Source organism: Balaenoptera musculus, chromosome 16 (assembly GCF_009873245.2).
Source record: "Balaenoptera musculus isolate JJ_BM4_2016_0621 chromosome 16, mBalMus1.pri.v3, whole genome shotgun sequence".
NCBI lineage: Eukaryota > Metazoa > Chordata > Mammalia > Artiodactyla > Balaenopteridae > Balaenoptera > Balaenoptera musculus.
In genome coordinates this window covers 15,282,728-15,309,191 of record NC_045800.1, presented here as the reverse complement: position 1 = coordinate 15,309,191, position 26,464 = coordinate 15,282,728, and the positions used below count along the sequence as shown (strand labels likewise).

General features: G+C 31.4%; 1 protein-coding gene across 1 annotated transcript in view; it reads left to right on the top strand.

Annotated features, from left to right (window-relative positions):
• Nucleotides 1-26,464, top strand: part of ATRNL1 (attractin like 1) — a 688,151-nt gene that overhangs the window by 176,580 nt on the left and 485,107 nt on the right. Inside the window, exon 19 of the mRNA XM_036829651.1 lies at nt 9,144-9,281. Within this exon, the coding sequence (XP_036685546.1) occupies nt 9,144-9,281 (138 nt within the window). The remainder of the gene's footprint in view (nt 1-9,143; nt 9,282-26,464) is intronic.

The following is a 26,464-nucleotide window of genomic DNA, read 5'->3' as shown; positions in this document are numbered from 1 at the left end:
TTTTTCCAGAGCTACTGTACTATTTTACATTTCTACCAGCAGTGTATTCTAATTACTCTCCTCACCAATATGGGTTAATACATCATTTTCTTTATTATCGTCCTAGTTGATGTGAAGTGGTAGCTCTTTGTGGTTTTGTTTTGCATTTCCCTTATGACTTATGGTGTTCTTTTCATGTGCTTATTAGCTACTCATATACTTTCTATGGAAAATGTCTATTCAAATCATTCGCCCAGTTTTAAATTGAGGGTTTTTTTTTAAATGGTAGAATTGTAAGAGTTATTTATGTGTTCTGGGTATGAGATCCTTATCAGACATATGATTCTCAAATATTTTCCACTGTTCTGTGGGTTGTCTCTTCACTTTCTTGACGGTGTCATTTGAGGCACAACATTTTTTTGATAATGTTTGGTATATCTTTTTTTTCTGTTAGTTGCTTAAGCTTTAGGTGCCATATATAAGAAACTGTCGCCTAATTCAAAGTCATGAGGATTTACATCTATATATTCTTCTAACATTTTTGTAATTTTAGCTCTTACCTTTAGGTTTTTGATCCTTTTTTAGTTAATTTTTATATATGGTGTGAAGTATGGGTCCAGATTTATCCTTCTGCATGTGAATATCAAGCTATCCCAGCACCATTTGTTGAAAAGACTATTTCCCCAGTTAAACTTCTTGACACCCTTGTTGAATATCAATTGACCATAGATGTATGGTATTATTTCTAGACCTAATTCTATTCCATGGTCTATATGTCTATCCTTATGACAATGGCACATGGTTTGATTACTGTAACTTTGAAGTAGGTTTTGAAATTGGGAAGTGTCAGTACTCCAACTCTGTTTTTCTTTATCAAGATTGTTTTGCCTAATCTGAGCCCTCTGTTTCTAAACATGAATTTTAGGATCTGCTTGTCTATTCCTGTAAAAAAAGTCTTTTGGAATTTGATTGCATTGAATTTGCAGATCAGTTGGGATGAATTGCTATCTTAATATTAAGTCTTCCAATCCATGAATACAGATGCCTTTTCATTAATTCCTTTTAACAATGTTTTGTAGTTTTCAATGTACAAATCTTGCATTTCTTTGGTTAAATGTATTGTTAAATGTTTTATTCTTTCTGATGCTATTGTATTTGGTATTGTTTTCTTAATTTCACTTTCAAACTTTTCAGTTTGTAAGTGTATAAAAATACAATACAAAAGATTTTTCTACAATTGATCTGTAGCATTGTTGAAGACAATTATTAGATTAAATAATTTTTTTGGATTTCTTAGTTTTCTGTATGGAAGATTATGTCATCTGAAAGTAAAGTTAGTTTTCTTCTTTTTCAATCTGGTTGCCTTTCATTTCTTTTTCTTGCTTAATTGCCCTGTCCAGAACCTCCAGTACAATACTGAATAGAAGTGACAAGTGAGGACAGTTTTGTCTTGTTCCAGACCTTAAAAAGAAAACTTTCAGTCTTTTACCATTAAATATGATGTTAGCTATGAAGTTTTTATACATGCCCTTTATGAGGTTAAGACAATTCCCTGCTATTCCTAGTTCGTTGAGTATTTTCCATCTGTTGAGATGATCTTGTGATCCACCCCCACCCTGCTTTATTTCTCTAAAAGTATGTTGTATTGATTGATTTTCATATATTTAAATAATCTTGCATTCCTGGGGTAAATGCAACTTAGTCATGATGTATAATCCTTTTATATTCTAGTGGACTCAGTTTGCTAGTATTTTGTTGAGAAGTTTTGTAGCTATAATCATAAGAGGTATTGGTCTGGCATCATCGTTTCTTGTGATAAGTTTGTCTTGTCTTTGTATTAGGTTAATACTGGCCTCATAGAATGAGTTAGGAAGTCTTCCCTTTGCTTCTGTGTTTTGGAAATATTTGTGAATAATTGTTGTTAATTCTCCTTAGCTGTTTGGTAGAATTCATGAATTAAGCCAGTTGATCTTGGGCTATACTTTTTCTGGTACTTTGTTGATTACTAACTCAGTCTTTTTATTGTTATAGCCTGTGCCTATTTTCTGTTTCTCCTCTAGTAAGTCTTGGTAGTTAGTATCTTTCTAAGAATCTCCCCTATCATCTAGGTTATCTAATTTATTGGCATACAGTTGTTCATAGTATTTCCCTATAGTCCTTTTCCCCAGTCTTTGTCAGTTGTGTGTCTCATCTTTCATTCCTGATTTTAATAATTTGTGTCTTCGTATATTTCTTTGTTAGCCTAGCTAAAGCTTTGTTGATTTTGTTGCACATTACAAAGAACAGTTTGTATTTGGCCTTATTGATTTTCTTTATTGTTTTCCTACTCTGCATTTTATTTATTTTCACTCTAATCTTTATTATTTCCTTTCTTCTGCTTGCTTTGAGTTTAGTTTTCTATTAATTTTTTAGTTTATTAAGGTGCAAAGTTGGCTGATATGAGACCTTTTCTCTTTTTTAATGTAGGCTTTTACAGCCATCATTTTTTTTTCTGAGCAATGTTTTGCTGCATCCTGTAAGTTTTGGTATATTATGCTTTATTTTAATATACCTGAAAGTAATTTTTAATTTTCCTATGATTTGTTTTTTGATCCATTGGTTATTTAGGAATGTGTTGCTTAATTTCCACAATTTGTGATTTTCCCAAATTTTCTGTTATTGATTTCTAATTTTATTCAATTGTGGTTAGAGAACATACTTTATATGACTTCAGTTCTTTTAAATTTATTGAGGTTTGTTTTATGACCTAGTATATTATCTATCCTGAAGAGTTTTTTATGTGCACATAAGAAGAATGTATATTCTGCTGCTGTTATGTGGATTTTTCTATTTATGTCTGTTTGGTCCAGTTGGTTTATAGTGTTGTCCAAGTCTTCTAATCCCTTGTAGATCATCTATCTAGTTGTTTGATTCATTATTGAAAGTGAGGTATTGACGTCTCCAACTATTTTTGTTGAATTCTTTATTTCTGTTTTAATTTCTGTCAGTGTTTGCTTCATGTAGTTTGAGGCTCTGTTAGATGCATGTATGTTTACAATTTTTATATCTCATCGATGGATTGTCCTTTTTATCATTATAAAATGTCCCTCTTCATCTTCAGTAACATTTTAAAAGTCTATCTGATATTTCTATAGCCATTCCATCTTTCTTGTGGTTGCTGTTTGTATGCTATATCTTTTTTCATCAATTCATTTTCAATCTCTTTGTGTATTTAGGTGTGTCTCCTATGAAGGGTACATAGTTAGATCTTTGTCTTTTATCTGGTCTGTCTTTTCTGCCTTTTGATTAAATCATTTGATGTATTCACATTTAATGCTATTTTTGATGCAGTTGGATTTATGTGTGTTATTTTATTTTTTCCCCTGTATAGCATGAATTTTCTGTTCTTCCACTCTTCATTTGTTTACTTTTTTGCAGTAAGTGAATATTTTCTATTATAACATTTTAATTTTTAATGATTTTTCATTATATTTTATGAGTTATTTTCTTTCTTTTTTAAAATAAATTTATTTATTTATTTTTTGGCTGCGTTGGGTCTTCATTGCTGTGTGTGGGCTTTCTCTAGTTGCGGCGAGCGGGGGCTACTCTTCATTGTGGTGTGCGGGCTTCTCATTATGGTGGCTTCTCTTGTTGCAGAGCATGGGCTCTAGGTGCGCGGGCTTCAGTAGTTGTGGCATTCGGACTCAGTAGTTGTGGCTCATGGGCTGTAGAGCGCAGGCTCAGTAGTTGTGGTGCATGGGCTTAGTTGCTCCGTGGCATGTGGGATCTTCCCGGACCAGGGCTCGAACCCGTGTCCCCTGCATTGGCAGGCGGATTCTTAACCACTGCACCACCAGGGAAGTCCATGAGTTATTTTCTTAGTGGTTACTCCAGGGTTTACCATATATAGCTTATCTTATTAAAATATGCTTCAGATTTATACTAACTTAATTCCAGTGAGATGAAATAATGTTACTCATATAGGTCTAGTCTCTTTCTTCCCTTTTTGTGGTATTGTTATATGTATTACATCTGTATATGTTGCAAACCTAACAGTCCATTTTTATAGTTATTATTTATATAATTTTATGTCTTTTAAAGAATCTGAGGAAAAAAAGGAGGATGAGTATGTGCTTATAACTTTTGTTATATTAATCTTTGTATTAACCATTTTTGGTTTTCTTTGTTTGTTCCTGTGGATCTTTGTTTACCATCTAGTAATACCATGTCATATACTTAGCCCAATATAGATTTTCTCTGATACACTTCCTCTGTGGTGTTATTGGGGAATACATTACGTTTTATGTTTTATAGGCCCAACAATACTATTTTTTATATCATTTAAAATACAATCTTTAAAAATCATGTAAAAGAAGAAAGGAGACAAAAGATATATTTTTACTGTCTTTTATAATGACAGTTCTGTTATTGGTGCTCTTTATTTTGTGGAGTTAAATTACTATCTGGTGTCACATGCTTTCTTCTTGAAGAGCTTCCTTTAGTATTTCTTGTAAGGCATATCTGCTGACAGTGAATTCTCTCAATTTTTGTTTATCTGTGAATGTTTCACTTTAATTTTTGAAGAGCAGTCTCGATGGATAGAATATTTTTGGTTGACAGTTTTATTTTCAGGACTTTGAATATATTATCCCACTGCCTACTGACCCCCATTTGTCCTGATTAAAAGCCAGTTATTAATCTTATTGGGATTTTTTTAGGTGAGGAGTCATATTTTCTCTTGCTGCTTTCAAGATTTTCTACTTGTTTTTGGCTTTTATCGCTTTTATTATAATGTATTTATCAATCTCTTCATGTTTATTGTACTTAAATTTTGTTAAGCTTCTTGGATGTGTAGATTAACATTTTTATCAAATTTGGGGATTTTTCAGGAATATTTCTTCAAATAAATTTTAGCCTTCTTTCTCTCTCTCCTATCTTTCGAACACTCCCATTACACATAGGTTGGTGCACTTAATGGTGTCCTGCATTTAACTGAGGCTCTGTTTATTTTTCTTCATTCTATTGTCTCTCTGTACTTCAGCTTCCATGGTCTCTACTGATCTTTCTTCAAATTTGCTAATTCTTCTGCCAATTCAAATTTACTGTTGAATCTCTAGTGTATTTTTCATTTCAGTTTTTTAAAATGCTTTTATTTTATTTCTGTTAGTATGTGTAGAATTTTATCCCCCCCGCCCCGCTTTTTTTTGGCTGCACTGTGCAGCGTGCAGGATCTTAGTTTCCCGACCAGGGATTGAATCCGTGCACCCTGCAGTGGAAGTGTGGAGTCTTAACCACTGAACCGCCAGGGAGGTCCCTCATTTCAGTTATTTTCCTGTTCTACTTTATAATTTCCATTTGTTCTTTTTTATAATTTCTGTGTTTTTATTGATACTCTCTTTTTGTTGAGACATTGTCATCATACGTACCTTTAGTTCTTTAAGCATAATTTTCTCATTTTTTCTGCCTTTAATTATTTTGAATATTTTTATTGTCTTCTGATTGTCCTTTTACTCCAATTCTTGGGTTGTTAATTCTCATTTATATTATCTCTCTCTCTTTTGCCTGACTCTTCTTTATGATGCTTTGTGATTTTTCATTTTGAGGTTTAATTCAGTAAGTGTTGTTGTTGTTGTTTTCATTGTCTTTTATTTCTGTATCAAAGGCTTGCAATCGAAGGTGTGATAGCCAAACCTGGTTGACCGCCTATTTTTGTAAATGAAGTTTTATTGGATTATAGCTATTATCAATTGTTTGTGTATTGTGTATGGTTACTTTTGTACTGCAGTGGCAGCAGTGGTAGTTGTGAAGAGATTTTATGGTCTGCAAAGCCTAAAATACTTACTATCTTGCAGTTTGCAGAATCAAGATTTTCCAGTTTCTGTTCTGTGTGACCTGAGTTGAAGAAGTATTTCAAGGGTCCATTTATATCTGCTTTTGCATGAGGCTTTTCTTGTTTACAGAACAGGTTTTAACACTATTGTTTGATGTTGGGGTTTCTCTACCATATGGAAAGTGTGAATTTCAACCCAACCCATATGATCGGTATAGACTTTAAGTTCTCACAAGTGACTTTTGTCTTTCATACATTCGTACCCATGTTAAGGTTCCTTTCTGCTTCTTTGGGCTTGTGATGTATTTTAGTACCTTTTTCACAGATAGGGGCTACAATTGAAGGCTTTAAGCATTTTAAATATGGTTCCGTTTAGCTCTCTTATTTGAGTATGCCAGAGATTATATCTCCTGGCCCTGCTGGGTTTTGAAACCCATACCTACTAGCTGTTGCTAGTCTATCCCCATGTATAGTAAAGTTCTGTCACTAGCTCACACTTCTCTTTCACATTCTTGTTTTGAATCCCTGTTTTATTTTTAGAAATGATAATTCCCTTTTCTTGTAAAGGGCTATGTTTTGAAAAAAAGTTTTGGGTAAATTTTAGCCTTGATTTTCTGTGTATATTTTTTTTTTGAATTTTGTTGAGAATGCCAAACAGATACTTTTTCATGTTTTACATCTGTTTTAGAGAGCACATATTTTTCAAAACGATGTACTTTATTTGCATATCAAGTGCTGTGTTTTTCGTTACGTTTTATTTTCATTTTTTTCTGTTTGTGTGTACATAGATGAGAAGCCATCTGGGCTGGTTTTAAAATTTAAACAAAACAGTATGGATGACTTCTCTTTAGTTTCATTCATGTTCCAGAACCAGGTTGTTATTAGAACCTTTCAAGTAACAGTGTATCCTGGAAGAACTATTAGATACAAGCTTACATTACCTGTTGATCCAACCCCCTGATGGCAGTGGAGAATAAAACATCATCATAGGCTTTATAGTACAGCCTTTTCCTGTGTTTGATACAGCCATTATTACAGCTGGGTCCTGCTTTCTATAACATGCCTTATCCTTTGCCATTGCTGCCATACTAGTTATAAGCTGCAACGATGACTATCCTTTTTCTGCTGGAAATTTTGCCAGCAGTTAGGTCTAAATTATACCAGCTTTCTGTATGGTATATTCATTACTTGGAACATTAGACTTTCCTGTATCTCATTCTAGCAGCTGATATGCTTCTTGGTTGCACCATGGCAGAACTGCCTTCAGAAGTTGTCGCTTTCAGGAAAGTTACAGTTGAGTGGCATTATGCCAGGAGTCTTCTTTTAATTCCCAGAGGTATAGTAGGTTACTACCTTCTAGTTTTACTTACGTAGTTGTCATCATACCCCAATTCTTGTTGTTGCTGGCAAGTTTTTTTATTATTACAGTGGTAATCTATGAGGAGGATATTAGATGAGATTGGTAAATCTAGTCATTTTATTCAGAAGTTAAGACATTTGTTTTTCTGATGAAAAAATGTAGCCAGGGTTTCATAAAAATGCTTATAGTAACGCATCTCTCATTTTGACTTTTTCAGATAATGCTTTGCATGTAGTGAGCACTCAATAAATTTTGTTTTTACCTCAGTGAATTAACCTTAGTGGTTTTACATAAAATTTTCTATGAAAAAATTACTTAAAATTTTAAGCACAGTGTTAAAAAATTAAAGTTCTTGTCATTATTTTTCCTTAGTATAAAAGTAATATGAATTTATTTTAGAAAACTGATGATGCAGAAAAATCTTACTGAACTAAGATAACCATCATTAACTTTTCCATGGGCATATTAATACATTTAAAAACAAAATTGTGATCATTCTAAATATATTATTTGAATCCTTATTTCACTCAATTTATTATGAATATTTTTCTTGTTATTAAATTTTCTCCTGGCTGTTTCATAATGTAATATAAAATTTGAAAACTATATTGTAATTTTCTCAGTTTCATAAAGAGGAAGATTACTTAACATTTTTCCATGATGAGTGCATGTCATTTCTATACTATGTTGCAATAGAGTTATGCCTCTGAAAATTTCTGTAAGATATAGGTATTTGTTTTTTACTTTTTTTTTCTTTACTCTTTGATGTTAACTCATTTTGATGACCTTATGCTAGTCTCTTGGGATTTCCCTCTTACTTTCAAAAATTCTACGTATGATAGGTATGAGATTTAATGTCTGGTCTTTGATTCATACATCCTGATTGTGCATTTGTTTTCTGCCGTTCTTTAAATGTGTGACTTTGGGTAGTTGCTTAATCCAGGCCTCCTGATCTTAGAAAGAACCCTAAAAATAGTACCTTCCACACAAAATTGTTGTGAGGATTAAATTATATAATTCATGTATGCCACTTGGTTCACTATCTAGCCATGGGGTAGTATTTACAATATTTTAAAAACTGATACAATATGTAAACTGACCAAACAGAATATAGATGCCAGCCACAAACAACTGCAATCGACTAAACATTGGCTTTCTTGGCTTGAGCGAGAGAGAGCTCAATTAAATGCTATCTTAGTTGTAGTAATGATGAAAATGATTATGAAAGTGACAATGATGATGATGTTTCGACAAGACGTTACCAAACTAAGTCAGTATTATGCCCCCAATAGACACTAAACATGAGCTTTCATATAGGAACTTTATCTCTCATCTGAAATTTTAAAATTCTATTGTAATATTAATATGAAAACATATTAGACCTCATATTAAGAAGACATAAAAAAATCTCGTGCTTTAAATCGGTTTCTGTTTAGTTCACATTCAAATAGAATTTTAATTAAGCCTTGAAGCTTTTCTTGCCCAAAGAAGATAAACATTTATACAAAGTAATTTAAAAGTGCTATGTTTGCTAATTTTACACTAATGTATTTTCTTGAAGTAAGGACTTATTACCACACAATTTTCTATATTTATTGATCCTTTTTTATTATATGTAAATATAATTAAGATGCATTTTAACATTCTTTGTCAAAGCTCTTTTATTTATTCCTGTTAATAGACATAATTGTCACATGAATCTTTAAGGAATATGTTAAAAGATATTTCCTCCTTAGCTATAACTTTTATGTTTCACTTAAATTTCTAACCCCTACATTTTACAGAGCATAGGCAAAATTTCAACACAGAATTTATTGTATATAGTGTCCTATATTAATATTTTGAGACACACATTAAGAAAAAAACTTGGGAAATTCCCGTTGGACTCTGCTACCATTCAGATTTGTAAAATAAATTCTTTGTCTTGATGGCAGTTATGCTTGATACTGTTATGTAGATATTTTAAATTTTTTTTTTTTTTACTATTTTCCTTAGCTTGCCAGTGTAACGGACATAGCACTTGCATCAATAATAACGTGTGCGAACAGTGTAAAAATCTTACCACAGGAAAGCAGTGTCAAGACTGCATGCCAGGTTATTATGGAGATCCAACCAACGGAGGACAGTGTACAGGTAATTATTTTTTCTTTCACTTCAGTGTATTTTTACTACAGAAAAGAAAATTAAGAAAGATATGCCTCTTGTGGAAAATATATTTTATTAAAGAAGTTTTTTTCCATTAAGTCTCAATATTTTGGAAGGTAATATATATTTATTAGGGACTATGAACTATAAAAATTCTGTGATATACTTGCTTTAAGAAAATCTTACTTTTTCTTATTTCAAAGTGAATACATGATTACTATAGGAAATTTACCAAATGCAGATAAATTAAAATTTAAAATTACCTGTAATCTTACTATTCTAAAATAATCACTGCTGATAATTTGTTTTTTAATAATAGTAAGTTATCATTTTACATTTTACTTTAGGAGTAAGAAATAAAGGTTTTGTGTATGCCTTACGTCACGTAAGTTTTTTTTTTTTTTTTGACATGGTGATAGTATAACATAATGTTTAAGAGAATGGATTTAGAATCAGTCCTTGGCTGAAATTCCAACTCTGCCACTGTTTAAATGTATGGCTTTAGTTAATTCACTTAGCATCTCAGTGCTTCATTTTTCTCATATGTAGAAGGAAGATGATAATACTTCATTGGATTATTGTAAAGATCAAATGAGATCATATGTAATAGAGTCACATATAATAGGAATTGAAGCACGTTAAAAGAGCATTATAAGAGCTAACTATTATCATATCATTTTTCGATCATGAAACCCTTCTTTTCTCTATTTTCTTCTCTGTCCTGCTGCTTCTTTCTCCTACTTTTTAAAAAAAGAAATTTGGTCTTTCTTTAAAAAATTTCCTTTTAAATTTTCTTTTTTTTTCAGTAATCCTTCTTCATTTCTAGATTAGTCCTTGTTCCTTAAATCTTTAATCTACTTTTTCTAAATGGAATAGCCTGTAGAGCACTCACAGAAAAGCCTCAGTTGTTGGCTGTGATAAGATGAGAAATCTTTATAGAGAGAGTTGGGCCTGGGCCTGGTTTAGATAAAACGTTTTAACACTACCTGCATATTAAAGCCACCTGGAGAGCTTTTAAAAAATACGGATGTCTGGGTCAATCCCTAAAATAATTAAGTCAGTCTCTTAGTTTATCGTAGGGTGATTCTTGGTTCCTTTCAAAGTCTTCCCAAATGATTCTAATATACACTCAGGGTTGAGAAACACAGAATGATGAGTTGTGCCTTAGAGTCAACAAAACTGCCCTGGAAATAGCAGGTTTGGTGCTGATTGAAATTTTGTGATGTGGAAAGCTCTGCCCTGATTGAGGCTGTAATGCACAAATTGGTTGACGCTTGCATTTTCTGTGTTTTAGGCACTGTACTCATAGCTTATATTCATTATCTCATTTCAGCTGTACAACTGTATGGGAGGAATCACAATTATCTCCATTTTACATACAACCAAATACACAAAGAAGTTAAGTAAAATACCCAAATCATACTGCTAATAAGAGGAAGAAAGTGTCTGATTCTTAGGCCTAACTCTTAACTATTAATGCAGAAGTGGTGTTAATATGGACAGGGAGGATCCAGTAGCCCTTATTAGCCAAAAGCCGCAGCTTAGTGCTGTGTTCATTGTATACAGAAGCAGCAGTAGAGATGTGTACAACGGAATCCACGAAGTTTAGACCTTACCTAGTGGAGTCATAGTATTTTGTAGCATTGTCGTAGTATTTTGTAGTTAATAGTCATAGTATTTTATGTTTATTAAGTAAAAAGGTAAGGATTTTGGAGCCATCCTGTTTTCCAAAAAGCTTTTGACTACTGAATTTTCTATAGCCAAGAATTTCATTGGACAAAAAGTGTATTTCAGATAGATTATTTATGTTATATATATAAATGTTTCCATAACTTTAAGAAGAAAACAGTCCTGGGTTGTTTCTTTTCCACATTGCAATTTATATGTGTTTACAACCTTGCATATATTTAATATACAATTGTTGTTTTAATTTACTTTTATGAAAATGATTTCATTTACAGTCTCCAAATTATTTTAATGCCTATATAATAGTCCATGGGGATTTTGTGAAGTAATTTACTTCATATACTTCTGTTATTTATATATTGCTTCCAACCATAACCCCATTTTTAGCATTTTTTAAATTTGAGGTCAAATTCACATAGCATAACAGTAACCATTTTAGGTATACAATTCAGTGGCATTTACTACATTCATAATATTGTGCAACCATCACCTCTGTCAAGTTCCAGAAAATTTCTTTCCCTCCAAAAGAAAATGCCATACTTATGAAGCAGTCATCCCAGCCCCTGGCAGTCACTAATCTGCTCTCTTTCTTTATAAATTTACTTATTCTGGACATTTCATGTAAATTGGATCATAAAATATGTGACTTTGTGACTGGCTTCTTTTACTTAGCATAATGTTTTTAATGTTCATTCTTGTAGCATCTATCAGTACTTCATTCCTTTTTGTGGATGAATATTATTCCATTGTATGGATATATCACAATATTTTTACCCATTTATTCATTGATGGACATTGTGTTTTTTCCCACCTTTTGGCTATTGTGAATAGTGCTGCTATGAACATTACTGCACAAGTTTTTTTTGAATACAAGTTTTTAGTTCTTTTGTGTATAAACTGGGAGAGGAATTGCTGGGTCATATAGCAATTTTATGTTTAACTTTTCGAGGAACTGCCAAATTGTTCAAATTGTTTTCCATGGTGGTTGCACGATTTTACATTCCCACCAGCAAAGTGGAGGATTCCAATTTCTTTACATCCTTGCCAACAGTTGTTATTTTACATTTTCAAAAACTTTTAGCCATCCTAGTAGGTGTAAAACTACTTCTCATTGTAGTTTTGATTTGCATTTCCCTAATGACTAGTGATGAAGTTGTTGGCCATCGTATGTTATTTTTGGAGAAATGTCTATTCAACTTCTTGCCCATTTTAAAACAATTTTAAAAATTGTGGTAAAATGTACATAATATAAAATTAGCCATTTTAACCATTTTTAAGTATGTAGCTCAGTTTCATTAAGTACATTCACATCGTTGTGCAACCATCATTACTATCCATCTCCAAAACTTTTTTCATCTTGCAAAGCTAAAACTGTATAACCATTAAATAATAACTCTTCATTCCCCAACACCGGCCCCTGGCAGCCACTGTTTTACTTTTTGTCACTATGAATATGATTACTCTAGACACCTCAAATAAGTGGAATTATCCAGTATTTGTCCTTAATGATTGTTTTTTTTCAGTTAGCATAATGTCTTCAAGGTTCTTTCGTATAGTAGCATGTGTCCTTCCTTTTTATTGCTGAATAATATTCTGTTGTATGTATATACCACATTTTTTAAATCCATGCATCCATTGATGGATGCTTGAGTTGCTTCCACCTTTTGACTATTGTAAATAATACTGCTATGAATATGGGTGTACAAATATTTGTTTGAGTCTTTTTGCCTTTTCATGTGCATATTGGCCACTTGTATATCTTCGGAGTAATGTCTTTTCGAGTCCTTTGTTCATTTTTTTAATTGGGTTATTTGGTTTTGTTGTTGTTGTTGAATTCTAAGAGTTCTTCATATATTCTAGTTATGAGGTCCTTATCAGATAAATGATTTGCAAATATTCTCCCATTCTGTAGGTTGTCTTTTCACTGTCTAGACAGTGTCCTTCAAAGCACCAAAGTTTTAAATTTTGATGAAGTCCGGTCTATCTCTTTTTTCTTTTGTTGCTTGTGCTTTTGGTGCATATCTAAGAATCCATTGCCAAATGTAATGTCATGAAGATTACCAAAGTATTATTTTAATTTTTTGCCAACATAGGCAAAAGGAACGTTTGAATACATATATTAGCTAAAAACTGTTTTAAATTAAAATAGTAAGTTTTATCATTCCACCAGGCATAGTGCTTTTAGAAATATGTTTCCCTTTGGGGATGATATACTTCTCTGCTAGGTTTAAGACTACTTCAGTTATTTCATATTATTTTTGTTGCTGACATTATACATGTGGAAAGCTGAGGTACAATGCAATAGAAAACAAAAGAGAATGAAAGATAAATACCTTTCTTATTCACTGTTGCACATTCCCTGGTAGTTTATGAAGCTTTAAACAATTCCTTATAGTTTCCTTATTTCCTAAATTTGGCAAAATAGTATTTTTCTGTCTATGACTCTTCTACAGTGATGTGATGTATGAAATTCATTTTTATTTCTTAGGGCCACATTAGCAATCTAACTAAATAAACAATATGTCACATCTGGTGAATTATATTTAATGCGGCAATGGCTAAAATCAATCTATAAAATATGAGAAGTAAAAGTTTTCTACTATTTTTTCATTTTTAGTTCACCTTATTGAGAAAAGTTCATTTTTTCATTAGTAGTCGCACGTATTAAAATTCAAAGTCCATGGTGATGTTAAGGGAAATAAGGAAATAGATTTACATTTGAATGGTAAGGCTTTAAATGCACTGCAGATTTAGATATTTTTTTAAAAGTCGGCCTACTAAAGCCATTTAACTATGTTGTCAATATGTAAATGTACTTGTAGACTTCCTTCAGATTGTTTTTAAACTATGTTATATTTATAGCTATTCTGTTAGTACAGTTATTGAAAGTGCTTTATTATTAAAATTATTTTATTTCTTATTAATGTTCAGGAAGATTCTCTGATACAAACTTGCTCTGGCATTGGTTATCTATCTATCTATCTATCCGTCTGTCTTTGTAGCTATAAAAGAATGTAACATTGTTAAGAGTTTGGGCTTTGGAATTATACTGATTGGGTCCATATTCTGGCAATGGCACTGTCACCTTGGATAATTATTTAACCTCTTAGTGTCTCACTTTCCTCACCTCCAAAATGCAGCTAATTTAATTTACTGTGAGGCTTAAATAAACATATGAAATAACATGTGTTTCCAGCAAATGTTAACTCCATAATGCAAACTGTTATTGCAAATTATTATTGTTACTATTTATAACATCATTAGGCTTAAGTATGTTAATATAAATGTATGAATCAGACTTTTGGGACAGTATTATTTTTGCCATATTATCTCCAATTTAACATAAATTTTAGTAAAAGAAAATAAATGAAAGTTTCATTGAATAGAGTAACAGCTCAATGTGCTACAGCAGCTCAACACTCAATATACTGTACTACTTTGCGATGAAGGATAACCCTTGAATTCCACAGTTACCGACTACTTACTGTATGCAAAGTAGTGTGTTAGGACTTACTAAAATTTATTTACGGTTGACTTGAACAGCACAGATTTGAACTGCGCAGGTCTACTTATACACGGACTTTTAAAATAGTAAATACTATAGTACCACACTATCCACGGTTTGTTGAATCTTGTGTATAGAAGATGCAGAACTGTGTATAGGAGGAACCTGGTATACGGAGGAACTGCATATATGGAGGGCCAACTATAAGTTATACAGGATTTTTCTATTGCACAGAGGGTTGGTGTCCCTAACCCCCTCCCTACTCAAGGGTCAACTGAACATTGTGTAGGTGCTGTAATAGTGTTATGTAGAAGTTGAACAATAGAATCAGGGACAAAGAGATTAATTTTAATGGGAGGATCTGGGTAGGCCCTTGAGAGTTGAGGCAATTTGCATGCTTCAATTTTCTGTAATTATCATTTGCTGCATGTTTTTCATTATAACTTGTTCTAAATGTAAGAAACTAAGCTATAATGTTATTAATCTTAAAAATATTTTAATATCTTTACATGTATTTGTTTTGTTTAATTACTCATAAAAAATGGACTCTAAGAAAAAAGCTCCCCATATGAAGTATACAGACATTTAAAAAATTGCAGTCTTGTATGACTAATAGTTTTCTTCATCTAGGTCTTACTGTTTTTAGTTACTTTATTGTGAGATGTCTAATGGGTTTGGTTGGTATTATGAATAAATTCTTTTCCTTTAACATTGCATTCATAACTGGTTTTAGTAAAATGTAATTTTGTATTTATTTATGACTTTTAGTTCATTTTATTATTCGTTTTCTAGGTTCTTAAATAGTATATGATTTTCTTTCTATATTTTTTACTTTTAATAGTGATAAAGAAACTGTTAGTTTCCAGGTTGAGGAAAAAAAAGTTCTTTCAACATAGTAACAGTTCTGTTTTTACCTTTGTTTCTTATTAGCAAAACTTATGTTTTTCTTTTTGGCATATTATTAATATCTGTCCATAGCAGGCTTTTACAGAAATATTTAAAACTTTAATAAACACACTGGGCTATGACACAGATATTCTCTGAGACTTGAGGGTGGTAAAGAAGAAGATAAGTGAACTCTTCTTTCTCTCTACTAGAATGGGAGATTTTTTTCATTTTAAACCCTTCTTACATATTGCAGATTGTTCAGAGAAGCTGAAAGTTCATAACCAAATGAACTCGAGCATTTCTTAAAATAAATGTAAGAAGTTTAATTCTCTCAAAATGGAAGCATTGACCTGAATAATCTAAAAATGCAGATAAATGAAAATCACTTGATATGGAAATCTTGTTTTTATTAATTATTTTGACACAACAAAGTTGAAAGTTTGTATTTTCTGAGTACACAGTATCATCCTATGTGGCAGAGAAAAGCCAATCTGAGATTTTAAATATTTCAAAGAATGGCCCTTAAATGAATAATTATATAATTACATGTAGCTATTTAGTATATGATATAGTCATAAAGTTATACTTTGATCTAAAATTCTCTTCAGAATGACATTTTTATGTAAATTTAAGAAAACAAGAGAGCCTTTTAAAATCATATAGAACTGCCTGTTTCAACTGCATGATTAAAAAAACAGTCTTTATTGCATAGCTTCTATAATATTTGTAGCTAGTTTCTCTTCTCTGTATACTAATTTTTTGAAACTCTTTGTTTTCCTTGTAGAAGTGTTGCTCTACGTCAAATTGCTCAGTAACCCTGTTTTCTTTATCTACGCCATCTTTTCAAACTCTTTTCATCCTTTTTGTTCTCAAAAGGAATGTTAAGGATAAGAAGAACTGCGTTTATGAAAACTGTTTGGCCCTGACATTGTCAGCTATTTTAGAATGACCTTTGATTGTGGGTTATTAGAAGATGCAGTTTACTACTCTTTTCTCTTAGATTCCTTTTGCAAGAACTGTCTGTGGGCTGAGTCTCATGAAACTGCTAGAGATGTTAGCCACTGAAGTTTTAAGTGCTGGGGAACTTTGCCATGCATGACTTACTTTGACACCTTTCTCAGGATCTCCTTTCCTACTTTTTATTTGCACAAAGTTCTACTTTCCACCTATCCTAACTTAAAATAAAATTTTACTTCGACTTTTGGCATTGGGTTAGTGGTTTTTAGGCTTCTAGACTTGATGTTACAGACGATCTCCATCTCTGATTTATCAGTTTTGACCATGAAGTGTGTCACTTGAATGTTTTCTTTTCATTAGTAAGTTCACTAGTATATCTCTTACGGAATTAAAAAAAAACCTATTCAATGGTTTTAGGTCTACAAGTACAATACTTACCTATTTGGGGCAAGATAGAAACCATTATTTTATCTAAGTGTTCAATATTTCTCTTTAATTTCACTTGACGTGATGCTTATCATCATGTATTGCTTTAGGTTTTATGTTACAAGGATCTGGCACTATTGTTTTTTTTAATAAGTAAGGTAAGATAATTTAATTTAAAAATAAAAATGCCTCTTACCCTAATCTACAAAGGTTGAGGAATTCCTATTAGCTTCAAATGACAGGCCTAGGATGAAAAAAAGTAAGAGGTGAATTTAAAGTGGGGCATACTTCTTGTATTCTAAAACATATAAAACATTTATTTAGTATGCTACAGAAAATTAGAGGTTAACTAAGAAACTCTAAGCATGTACTTACCTTGTCCTGATATTTAAAGATTTTTTAAAAACCAAAATCAAGCTAAATACCAATTTGCATACACACTTTTTCATATCTCAAAAACTACTTAGTGATGGTGGGGAAGTTAATTATATATTAGAAATGCCTAGAGCAGGTGTAAAAAAGCACCAGCATAAATATTCCCTTAAATATTTCATAAACATATTAAAATCCTCCTTAACATATTATTTAAGAAGAAATGCCTTTTCTTCAAATGTTCATTTTTATATATTAGGACATGAATGCAAATATTTGCCTTTCTCTTAATCACATATAATTTTTTATACCTTTTTTCTTGCTTTTTCTTTAAAGGCCAATTTACTGATTTTATAATAATCGCAGTCTATACTTTTAGGCTTTAAAGCAAGTATATAAACATTTAATTGTATATTTAGTGAATAGTGCAGCCTACTTTATTAAGCAATTTTAACTTATTTTTTGACTTCTTATTAAGCATTTCTGTACAGGCCACTATTATTCAAATCAATATTTATAAACTGAATTCAGTAACTTTATTATCTAAAAAATGTTCTCACTTCACCCGCATTTTGTTAATGGCAATACAATTCTTTTTGGGCTCAATTTCAATGGCACCTTTGATTCCTTCCTTTTCTTCAGCCCTTGTATTCTGTCCCAAGCTGATTCTGACTCTGCACTGTCTCTGATACCTATCTCCGCCTTTGTATTCCATTACCCTTATTAGTTTAGGCCCCCATGATTCCTCTTCTCTTCCACTGCTGTTGGATGTTACAGATTACCTAAAATGGAATAAGTTCTTATTAAGTATTTGTTGAATTAATGAATGATTACCCTCTGTATATGCAGTCTCTCCATTTGTAATCCACCCTTGTATCTCCTTTATCAGAAGATAAAGACATAGTTTTCTTCCCCAAAACATTCAGTGATTTTTATGACCATTTCCAAAATCTTTCATTGCCTCCAAAGTGTCTGTGAAATAAATTAAAACCTCCTTGACAAGACGTTCAAGGCCTTTATGCTCTGACCCAGAGTGATTTTTCTGGTTTCATATCCTACCATGTTTCTCATATTCTACCACACCTTTACTTCTCTTTTTCTCTGTGTCCACATTTAAGTTAAGATATTAACATTTTCCTTGTCAGCCAAGCTCCAAGCATTATATTAAAAACATATATAACTAATATTTAATGGTATTTTATTTATACCAGGAATATTGCTAAGAACTTTGCCTAAATTTTTTCATTTTCTCCAAAGCATTTTGTCAAGTATATACTATTATGTCAATTTTACAGAGGAGTAAACCAAAGACATAGGCCTAAAGAGTCATGTTAAAGGTTAAGCCAGCAAGTGATGGAACCAGGATTCAAATGTGAACTACCAGACTCTTGTACTCCAAAGCAAGTGTGTGCTTACATCTTTGAATCTCACATATAATCAGTGGTCAGCTCTAATCCATTTCGAAGCCATAATATTGAACTGCTATTGTCTAGTTGTGTCTACCTTTACCTTAACTTAGCCCACTGTAGCAGTTTCTAAATAGATCAGCCTCACTGTCTTTTAGTTGATCCTTTATTCTGTATCTAGGACATTCACAATATTGTATTCCTTTTCACCTCATATCAAACCACTCCTTCATATAAACCCAACTATTTACCCATTTTTCCTATTTTTGCTTCCCTGGACACTACTGTGCCTCTGGACTCCATTACTCATTTTTCAAATCTGAACTCGGGAAATTTCAGCCTGAAAACTTGTAATGTCCCTCCTAACTTCAGGCAGTGTTGGTACCTCCATGGTGATAGCCATCAGTGTTTTTGTAAGTCATTGTTCACTTATCTTTCTAAGTAGGATGTGAACTTCTTGATGAGAAAAGTTTTGTCTTAGTTGGTTTTTTTTTTAAATCATTTTTACATTATCTTTGTGACGCTATTACATAGGTAGTAGTACTGTGCTTGGTATATAGTTAGCCCATTGCTATATTAATATTACTAAGAAAATATAATATTTGTGTCATATGTTTTACTCATTTTCATATGATCTAAGAGAAAATGTAATTCAGACTTTCTATCTAGGTGGGTTTCACGTTTCAACCAATATTTTCACTTTAGAGCAAGAGGTAAAAAGTAGCTTACTGTATTTCTCAGGTTGATTTTTCTTTCTTTTATTTTTTAGTAATAGAGGCAAAAGTGAAGCAATATTGGTTCCAAAGTCTATGTTTTATTTTGTTCTAAATGAGGATTAGTTTTAATAATTACCAATGGTGTTTCATTCTGTACTCATAACTTATTGAGCAATAATCTAATATTTTGTACATAAATTTTTCATTAAATACTGATGAGAAGTTATATGAAGTTTAGATAAGGAAGAAAAATGAAATTTATATAATTCCTTTCAGTTTCTAGTTCTTCTAGAGAAAATAAGTAGAATATTGGTGTCTGACTTCTCAAAGCTTACCATCTACATTTCACTTCACTCTATTAATTTTGGGGTCATTTTAACAAAATGTGTTATCCTATAAATGTTTGTAGCTAACTTCAAAATATCTATTCCAGTATACCATATAATTTGTATTTTAAATGATTTTAAGGTATATTTTGTTTATTTTTCTATCTGCCACCAGCTAATTCTTTCAAGTTTAAAGCTAAATTGTGCTTATATGAATCCCATTGTTGGTAACTGTAGGCATTTGGGTAATTATTCACATAGGATGATTGGTTTTTCTTAAAAAGATAGAGACTAATGTTTTCTTGAGAAATGGAATCATTATTTTACATATTGTTAACAACATCCCTTCCAGTCAGAAGTATAGAAACTAAACCCTTAATAACATATGGGAAAAACAAAGAACTCTTCAAGTAAAGTTGTTAACATAATGTTATTATTGACATACAAATAAAAGACATAAAAGTATATTTTATTATCTATTTTTAATGTGTAGAAATGTTTAATCTTTTCAAAATTGGAAAGGTCTGTTAATTTTGGGGGGGGCACAATTTCACACAGAAAAGTTGTAAGGATATTCAATAAGTTCCCTCAGATTTCTTCTTTCTCTCCCTATCTCTCAATTAAACATTGCAGACTTGATATCCCTCTATTCCTTAAACATTTTAGGGTTTATTTTTTAAAAGTTGGGAAATCTCTTAACTACATTATAATTATAGAAATTAGGAAATTAACATTGATGCGTATTGTTATTAAACATAGACCTTACCAATTGTCCCAACATTGTTCTTTAGAGCAAAAGAAAATTCAAGATTACTAGTTGCACTGATTTGTGTGTCTCTTTAGACTTTAATCTGGAACATTTGTTGAGTCTTTCTTTTTATGTAATGACATTGACATTTTTTAGGAATACAGGTATTCCCAGCTTTTCAGATGTTCATGAACATTTGGTTAAAGTGGTGTCTGCCAGATTTCTTCACTATAAAGTCACCATTTTATCCTTTAATGAAAAAATATCTTGTAGGAGATACTCAGACTATGTGAATATCATGTTACTTCTCAAACTTTTACTCACTAGTTTTGTGATTTTTACCAAATAGAGATTTTCTAATTCCATCATTCATTCTACAATAATTAGTTAGCTTTCTTCTACAATGAAAAGATTTGTCTTCTCTAGTTTGTCTGTCTTTGAATCTTATCTATGTATTCAGCTGTGCATCTATGTATTTATCTATGTATCTATGCATCTGTCTGTGTTTCCATCTATTTATCTATCTATCATTCTTTGAGCGTTTCCTTATGTTTTTGGCACTCATCTTGTACCTTTTCTGCCCTAACTGGAAGCTGGCATTTCTCAAGCATGCCTGGTTCCTTTACTGGTCTCTTTGCTACAGGGCCATCATTGTTTATGGATCATCTTAGCAGACAGAACTGGAAAATAGATGTATGTATACATAACAGACACCAATAAATTCTCATACATAAATATAAACACATCAGTACCCATTTCTGTATCTACCTGTACTCTATAGTAAAATCCATGAGTTCACACTAATACCTCTCATTTCCTGTCCTTTACTACAGGGTTCATTCTATCCTTCCTCCTTTCCAAATTTTTAATTTCCTTCTCTGACAGCAAATAATCTAACTTTCGTTATTGACAATAAATGTATTTTAATTTATATCAATAAAAATATATTTATTTTTATATACGAAAGTTTCATATGTATTCAGTTCTATTTGTAGATCTTCTATTCTACTCCACTGATCTGTTTGCCTATTGATGTGCCAGTATCACAGTGTTTTAATTTTAGAGGGCTTATAAATGTTTGAATGTCTATTAGAACTAGTCCCCCACCCCCTTTTTTTAGCTTTTCTTTTTTAGTGTTGTCCTGGCTATTCCTGAATGCATATTTTTGTATGTGATTATTATTATCAATTTATCAAGTTCCATTAAAAAATATTAGTATTTTTGCTGAGATGGGGTTAGATTTATAAACTAATTCAAATAGAACTGACATCTTTATGATATTGGGTTTTTTTTTTTTTCAAGAACAATGTGTGTCTTTCCATTTTTTTCACAACTACTTTTATGCCTCCCATGGGTTTTGCATATTTTTTGTTAAAATTTATTCCTAAGTATTTTATTCATTACAATTATAAATAAGATTTTATATCCTTTACCTGGTTATTGTTAGAGGGCTATTGATTTCTGTATATTAATTTTTAAAATTTATTACCCTACTGAATTCCTTATTGTTTTAATTTGTTTTAACACTGATTCTCTAGCGTTTCCAGACATACTATCATATCATTTACAAATAGAGATAGTTTTACTTTTTTTCTAGTCCTTACACATCAATTAATTTTTCATGTATAATTACATTGGTTAATATCTCTCATACAGTTTTAAGAGTAATAGATCTATTGGGGAATCTTGCCTTATTCCTGATCTTAGTGGAAGAAAAGCTTCCAGTGTTTTCTTATTAAGCAAGATACTGCCTACTATATATATGTGTGTATATATATATATATATAGATATAGATATAGATATATAAATATATATACACACATATACATATGTTTGTGTGTGTGTGTGTGTGTGTGTGTGTAATTATGCTAAGAAAGTATCCTTGAATTACTATTTTATTGAATGTTTTATCAGGAATGGGCATTGACTTTTGTCAAATACTTTTTAGCATCTGTGTAGATAATCATATTTTTTTATTTTTAGATTTGATAATATGGTGTATTAATGAATTTCTTAATAATGAATCAACCTTGCAATCTTAGTACTTATATTTAACGGTGTATTTACTGAATAGCTTATTATCATTGATGTTTTCAGGTTAGTTTCAGCTTTCAAACTGTTAAAAAAGTACATTATATATTTGAAATTAAAAAGCATACATGGTCAAGAATGTTACATGTTATCTATATGTGCCATCCACACATATATATTGTCTATCAAGAAGTTGAAAGAATCTCAGGATATAATTCTTTACTACTTACTAGATGTATAAATGTGGACTTTTTTTTTTTCATTTCTTTGAGGCCATTCTATCAAATGAGTATAATACATATGGTGTAAAGATTGAATAGGTAATGTGTGTGAAAGTACTTTGGAAATAGTGCAGTCATATATGGTTGCAAAATATTGTTCTTGTCATTAACCTACTTGATGTTTTATATTTTTAACATAATGAATACTCAATGACTTTTTTCAGATGATTTGATTCATTGATTAATAGCTATTCAAAACAACCTTTAAAAACAATCCCATTGAAAACAATGCAGATTTAAAAAGAGATGCAATAAAAATTCAATAAATTGGAATTTAAGAATTTGAACTTAAGGCAAGTAGTAATTTTTGGTGGTAGAACTGAATGTGGGAAAAAATGCCTGGTATTTCATTGGTATTGAGGTTTGGTTTGTGAATAGATTCTAATAATATGTGTCATTCTTGCCTCATCTGTAGCCCAAGGTATTAATATTTTGCCCTACTTTTTTAGATGAATGAAAACTTAAGATTAAAGAAATAAGTATAAGTAAAATTTAAAGGGTTTAAAAACTTTAATGGTAGTCATTAGGCGTGTTCAAGAAATTTATCTTGCTAGAGTTAGAAAATGAAATATGACTAAAGTTATTCTTTATCAAAGCTAAACACAAGGTATTAAAAATACAATTCCAGAAGAGTTGGGTTGAAATTTATTTTGGTCAAATATTTTCAGTGCTTATGCTTAACCCTCTTCTATCAAAAAAGAAAAAACCGAAACCTTGTTTGTTTTAAATGAGATTTGTGTTTTGAACATTCAGTCAGAATGAAGAACTGACAAGTTATGTGTTTCCAGGCTTTGTGGTTATAGGTCAGGGGTTGACAATTTTTTTTTTCTCTAAAGAATCAGGTAGTAAATATTTTATTTTTTGTGATCCAGGTACAGGTATGGTTGCTGCTTTGCTGCTGCCTCCTCTTGTTCCTCCTCCTTTGCCTCCAGCTTCACCTCCTTCTTATCCACAATCCTTTGAAAATGTAGAAACCATTCTCAGCTTATGGGCCATAAAAAATAGGAAGTGAGGACTTGCCCTCACGGGTATCGTTTACTGACCCTTAAAACAGATGGTTAGAGTTTCTCCTCATTTTTCAATATGTTAGACGGCTTTGAAATGTAAAATATGAATCTTAATAGCCCTCTTGGCACTTTATCACTTTCCAACCTGTAACTTAAATCCTTAAAACAGTACCATTTACTTGGCAGTTCCAGTCCTTAAGTGCTAGATTCTTGTTCACCATCATATTCTCAGACTAGTTCTAGAGTAGTGCCTTTCACCCAACAGCGTTCAACAAATACTGGAACAAGGACTGAATAACTGAGTTTCACTGTGCTTTATTTATTGGAGAAAGAATCATTTCTTAATTTCTCATTTACTCTTTATTTAGGCAAATACGGGTGCCCAATATCCTAAGTAAACAAAATAATCTCTGTAAGTCAAATGACATATTTTAAATTATGAGACTTGTCATCCTTCCAGGAGAAAACAAAATCATACTCTCAGCAACAGATTAATACATGGCAATAGTTATAATTTTTGAGTTTTTAGTGAGAAAAACCAGATTGCTAAGATATTATTGATATCAACATTTCATGTTTATTTATATCAAAGGGAAACAGCTATGTTCTGTTTTCCCTTTTTGTAAGCCACACATGATGGATATTTGGGCTTAGAGCTGTAAATGAAAATATAAGTTTGAAGAATATAATTTTAAGTCATGTGGCTATTTGAACATTTGTCTTTGCCAGAATTCTTACTATATTTGAAAGCTAATGTAATATATCTACTAAATATCAAGTATAATTATGCTAGAAGTATATAAAGGAAATTAAGTGGACATGATCTCCTAACTCCCAGAAGCTGTTGTATATGTCTGTGACAAATAGCAATGACATAGCAATTAAAGGACCGAGGCACATAAACTGACTTTGAAACAAGTACTGCCAATGACTATTTTTTGATTTCCTTTTCTAAAGTATACTCTTTATATACAATTTATTTGAATAACTCTTATAGCATCTTTTTTTCTATCCTTATTGTTTAGTTTTAGTTACAAGTTGATATTGCAAATTTATATTATAGGGAAACATAAATACCGTGTGACCTCATAATGTTCCTGTAATGTATAGCTAGGCTATAAAATCATCATCATATAAAATTTACCAAACAAAAGGCCACAGTATGATGATTTTATAGGTGCTTATTCAGCGTAAAAAGATAACCTCAAACGCTGACAACAACAGAATGATGTCAGCACCGTCATGAAGTATAAATTTTAAACGATTGAATTTAAAATACATTTGTGCCATTTTAGCCTGAAGTGTAGCACCAGAAGGGAATTCTCTCAAAATGAGTTTTCACTAAAAGGTATTTTAACACAATATTTTTTCTGTCTCAGAAATTATTAAAGCTACTATGCATTGATAATTCTTTAAAGAAATGCTGCAAGTGTGACTATTATCTAGTTCTGCCATAAAGGGTAAATAAAAAGTTTACCCAAGTTTTAAAATATTAATGTGTATCATTTGTTTTTTAGTGAAGTTCTGAATACAAGATAGTATTAATGTGAAACGGCAAGTTAATATTAAAAGATACCATGGTATATTCACTATTTATGAAGTTACATGTTATCAATATATGAGTCCCTTTTTTGCTCATGATAGTTTCCTTTATTCCTTGCACTTCTGCATCTTGTCATTCATTTCTAAAATTCTCACATGTTGTGTTTCCATAGTTAATTCTACAAACTTAAAGGAAGATTATACTGATCTATTTAAATAGTTTTTATAAAGGAAAACCCACACTTTTATGTAGAAGCCTCTTTTAGCAAAGAAAGCCTGGCTTCTTAATAATCTACCTAATACCAAAATTTATTTTTTATGTGTGTGTAGGGTTGTATGTATTTACTTTATATTAATTATGTATTTTTTTCAAAGCAAATAATCATAAACAATAAGAAGCTTAGTGTTCTAAAATATTTTATATTTTGATCAAAATCAGTGACTCATTATCTTATTTTTAAATGTGTATGAAAATCAGGAATGAAATTATTTCATTTTTATCAATAGAATGGTTTAACTAGCTGGTGGTGTGCAGGAACACAGTAGTTCTCATTAAAGGTTTTTGAAAGAGCTAATGACATGATCAGCCTTATCTCTTGAGAATATGTCTCGGGATTGGAGAATGAGTTGTAGCCATACTGAAGGCAGAAAGATCAGTTATGTAATGTATTGGTGTCAGTAAGAGAGCATGAGTGACAGGACTTGAATGATGTGTTACCATAGTGGAAAGGAGGAGGTCAGATACAAGAAAGATCCTGCATGTAGAAACTAAACCTGCCAGCTGATTGGATGTTGGGCACAATAAAGTGTGAGATTTGTGTCCTGAATAATTGGAACACTGATCTTTAACAAATGAATGCAAAGTAAGAAAATGAAATGAGTTCAGTATGAACCAAATTGACTATATGTAACTGTTATACTATGGAATGTTTCAGGTAGTATTCTGGAGTACTGAAACTGAGAATGATCTCAGAAAAGGATGATTTTTGGGCAAATAAACAGATATGCTTTTTTATACAATATGTAAAATTATATTTTTTTATTGTTGGCAGTGGTAACAGTAGTGAAAGTAATAGTTGTATTTATTAAGTGCTTGATAGGTGCTAGGAATTTAAAATACATTATCTCATTTAATTCTCACTAAGTCCTGAGAGCTCCTTTCTCCTTTTGAAGACGAAGAAACTAAGACTAGTGAGGTTACATAAATTGCCCAAGGTCACATAGCTAGTGATTATAGATGTACATTTTGAAGCTGAACTGTTTGACTCCAAAGATCTTA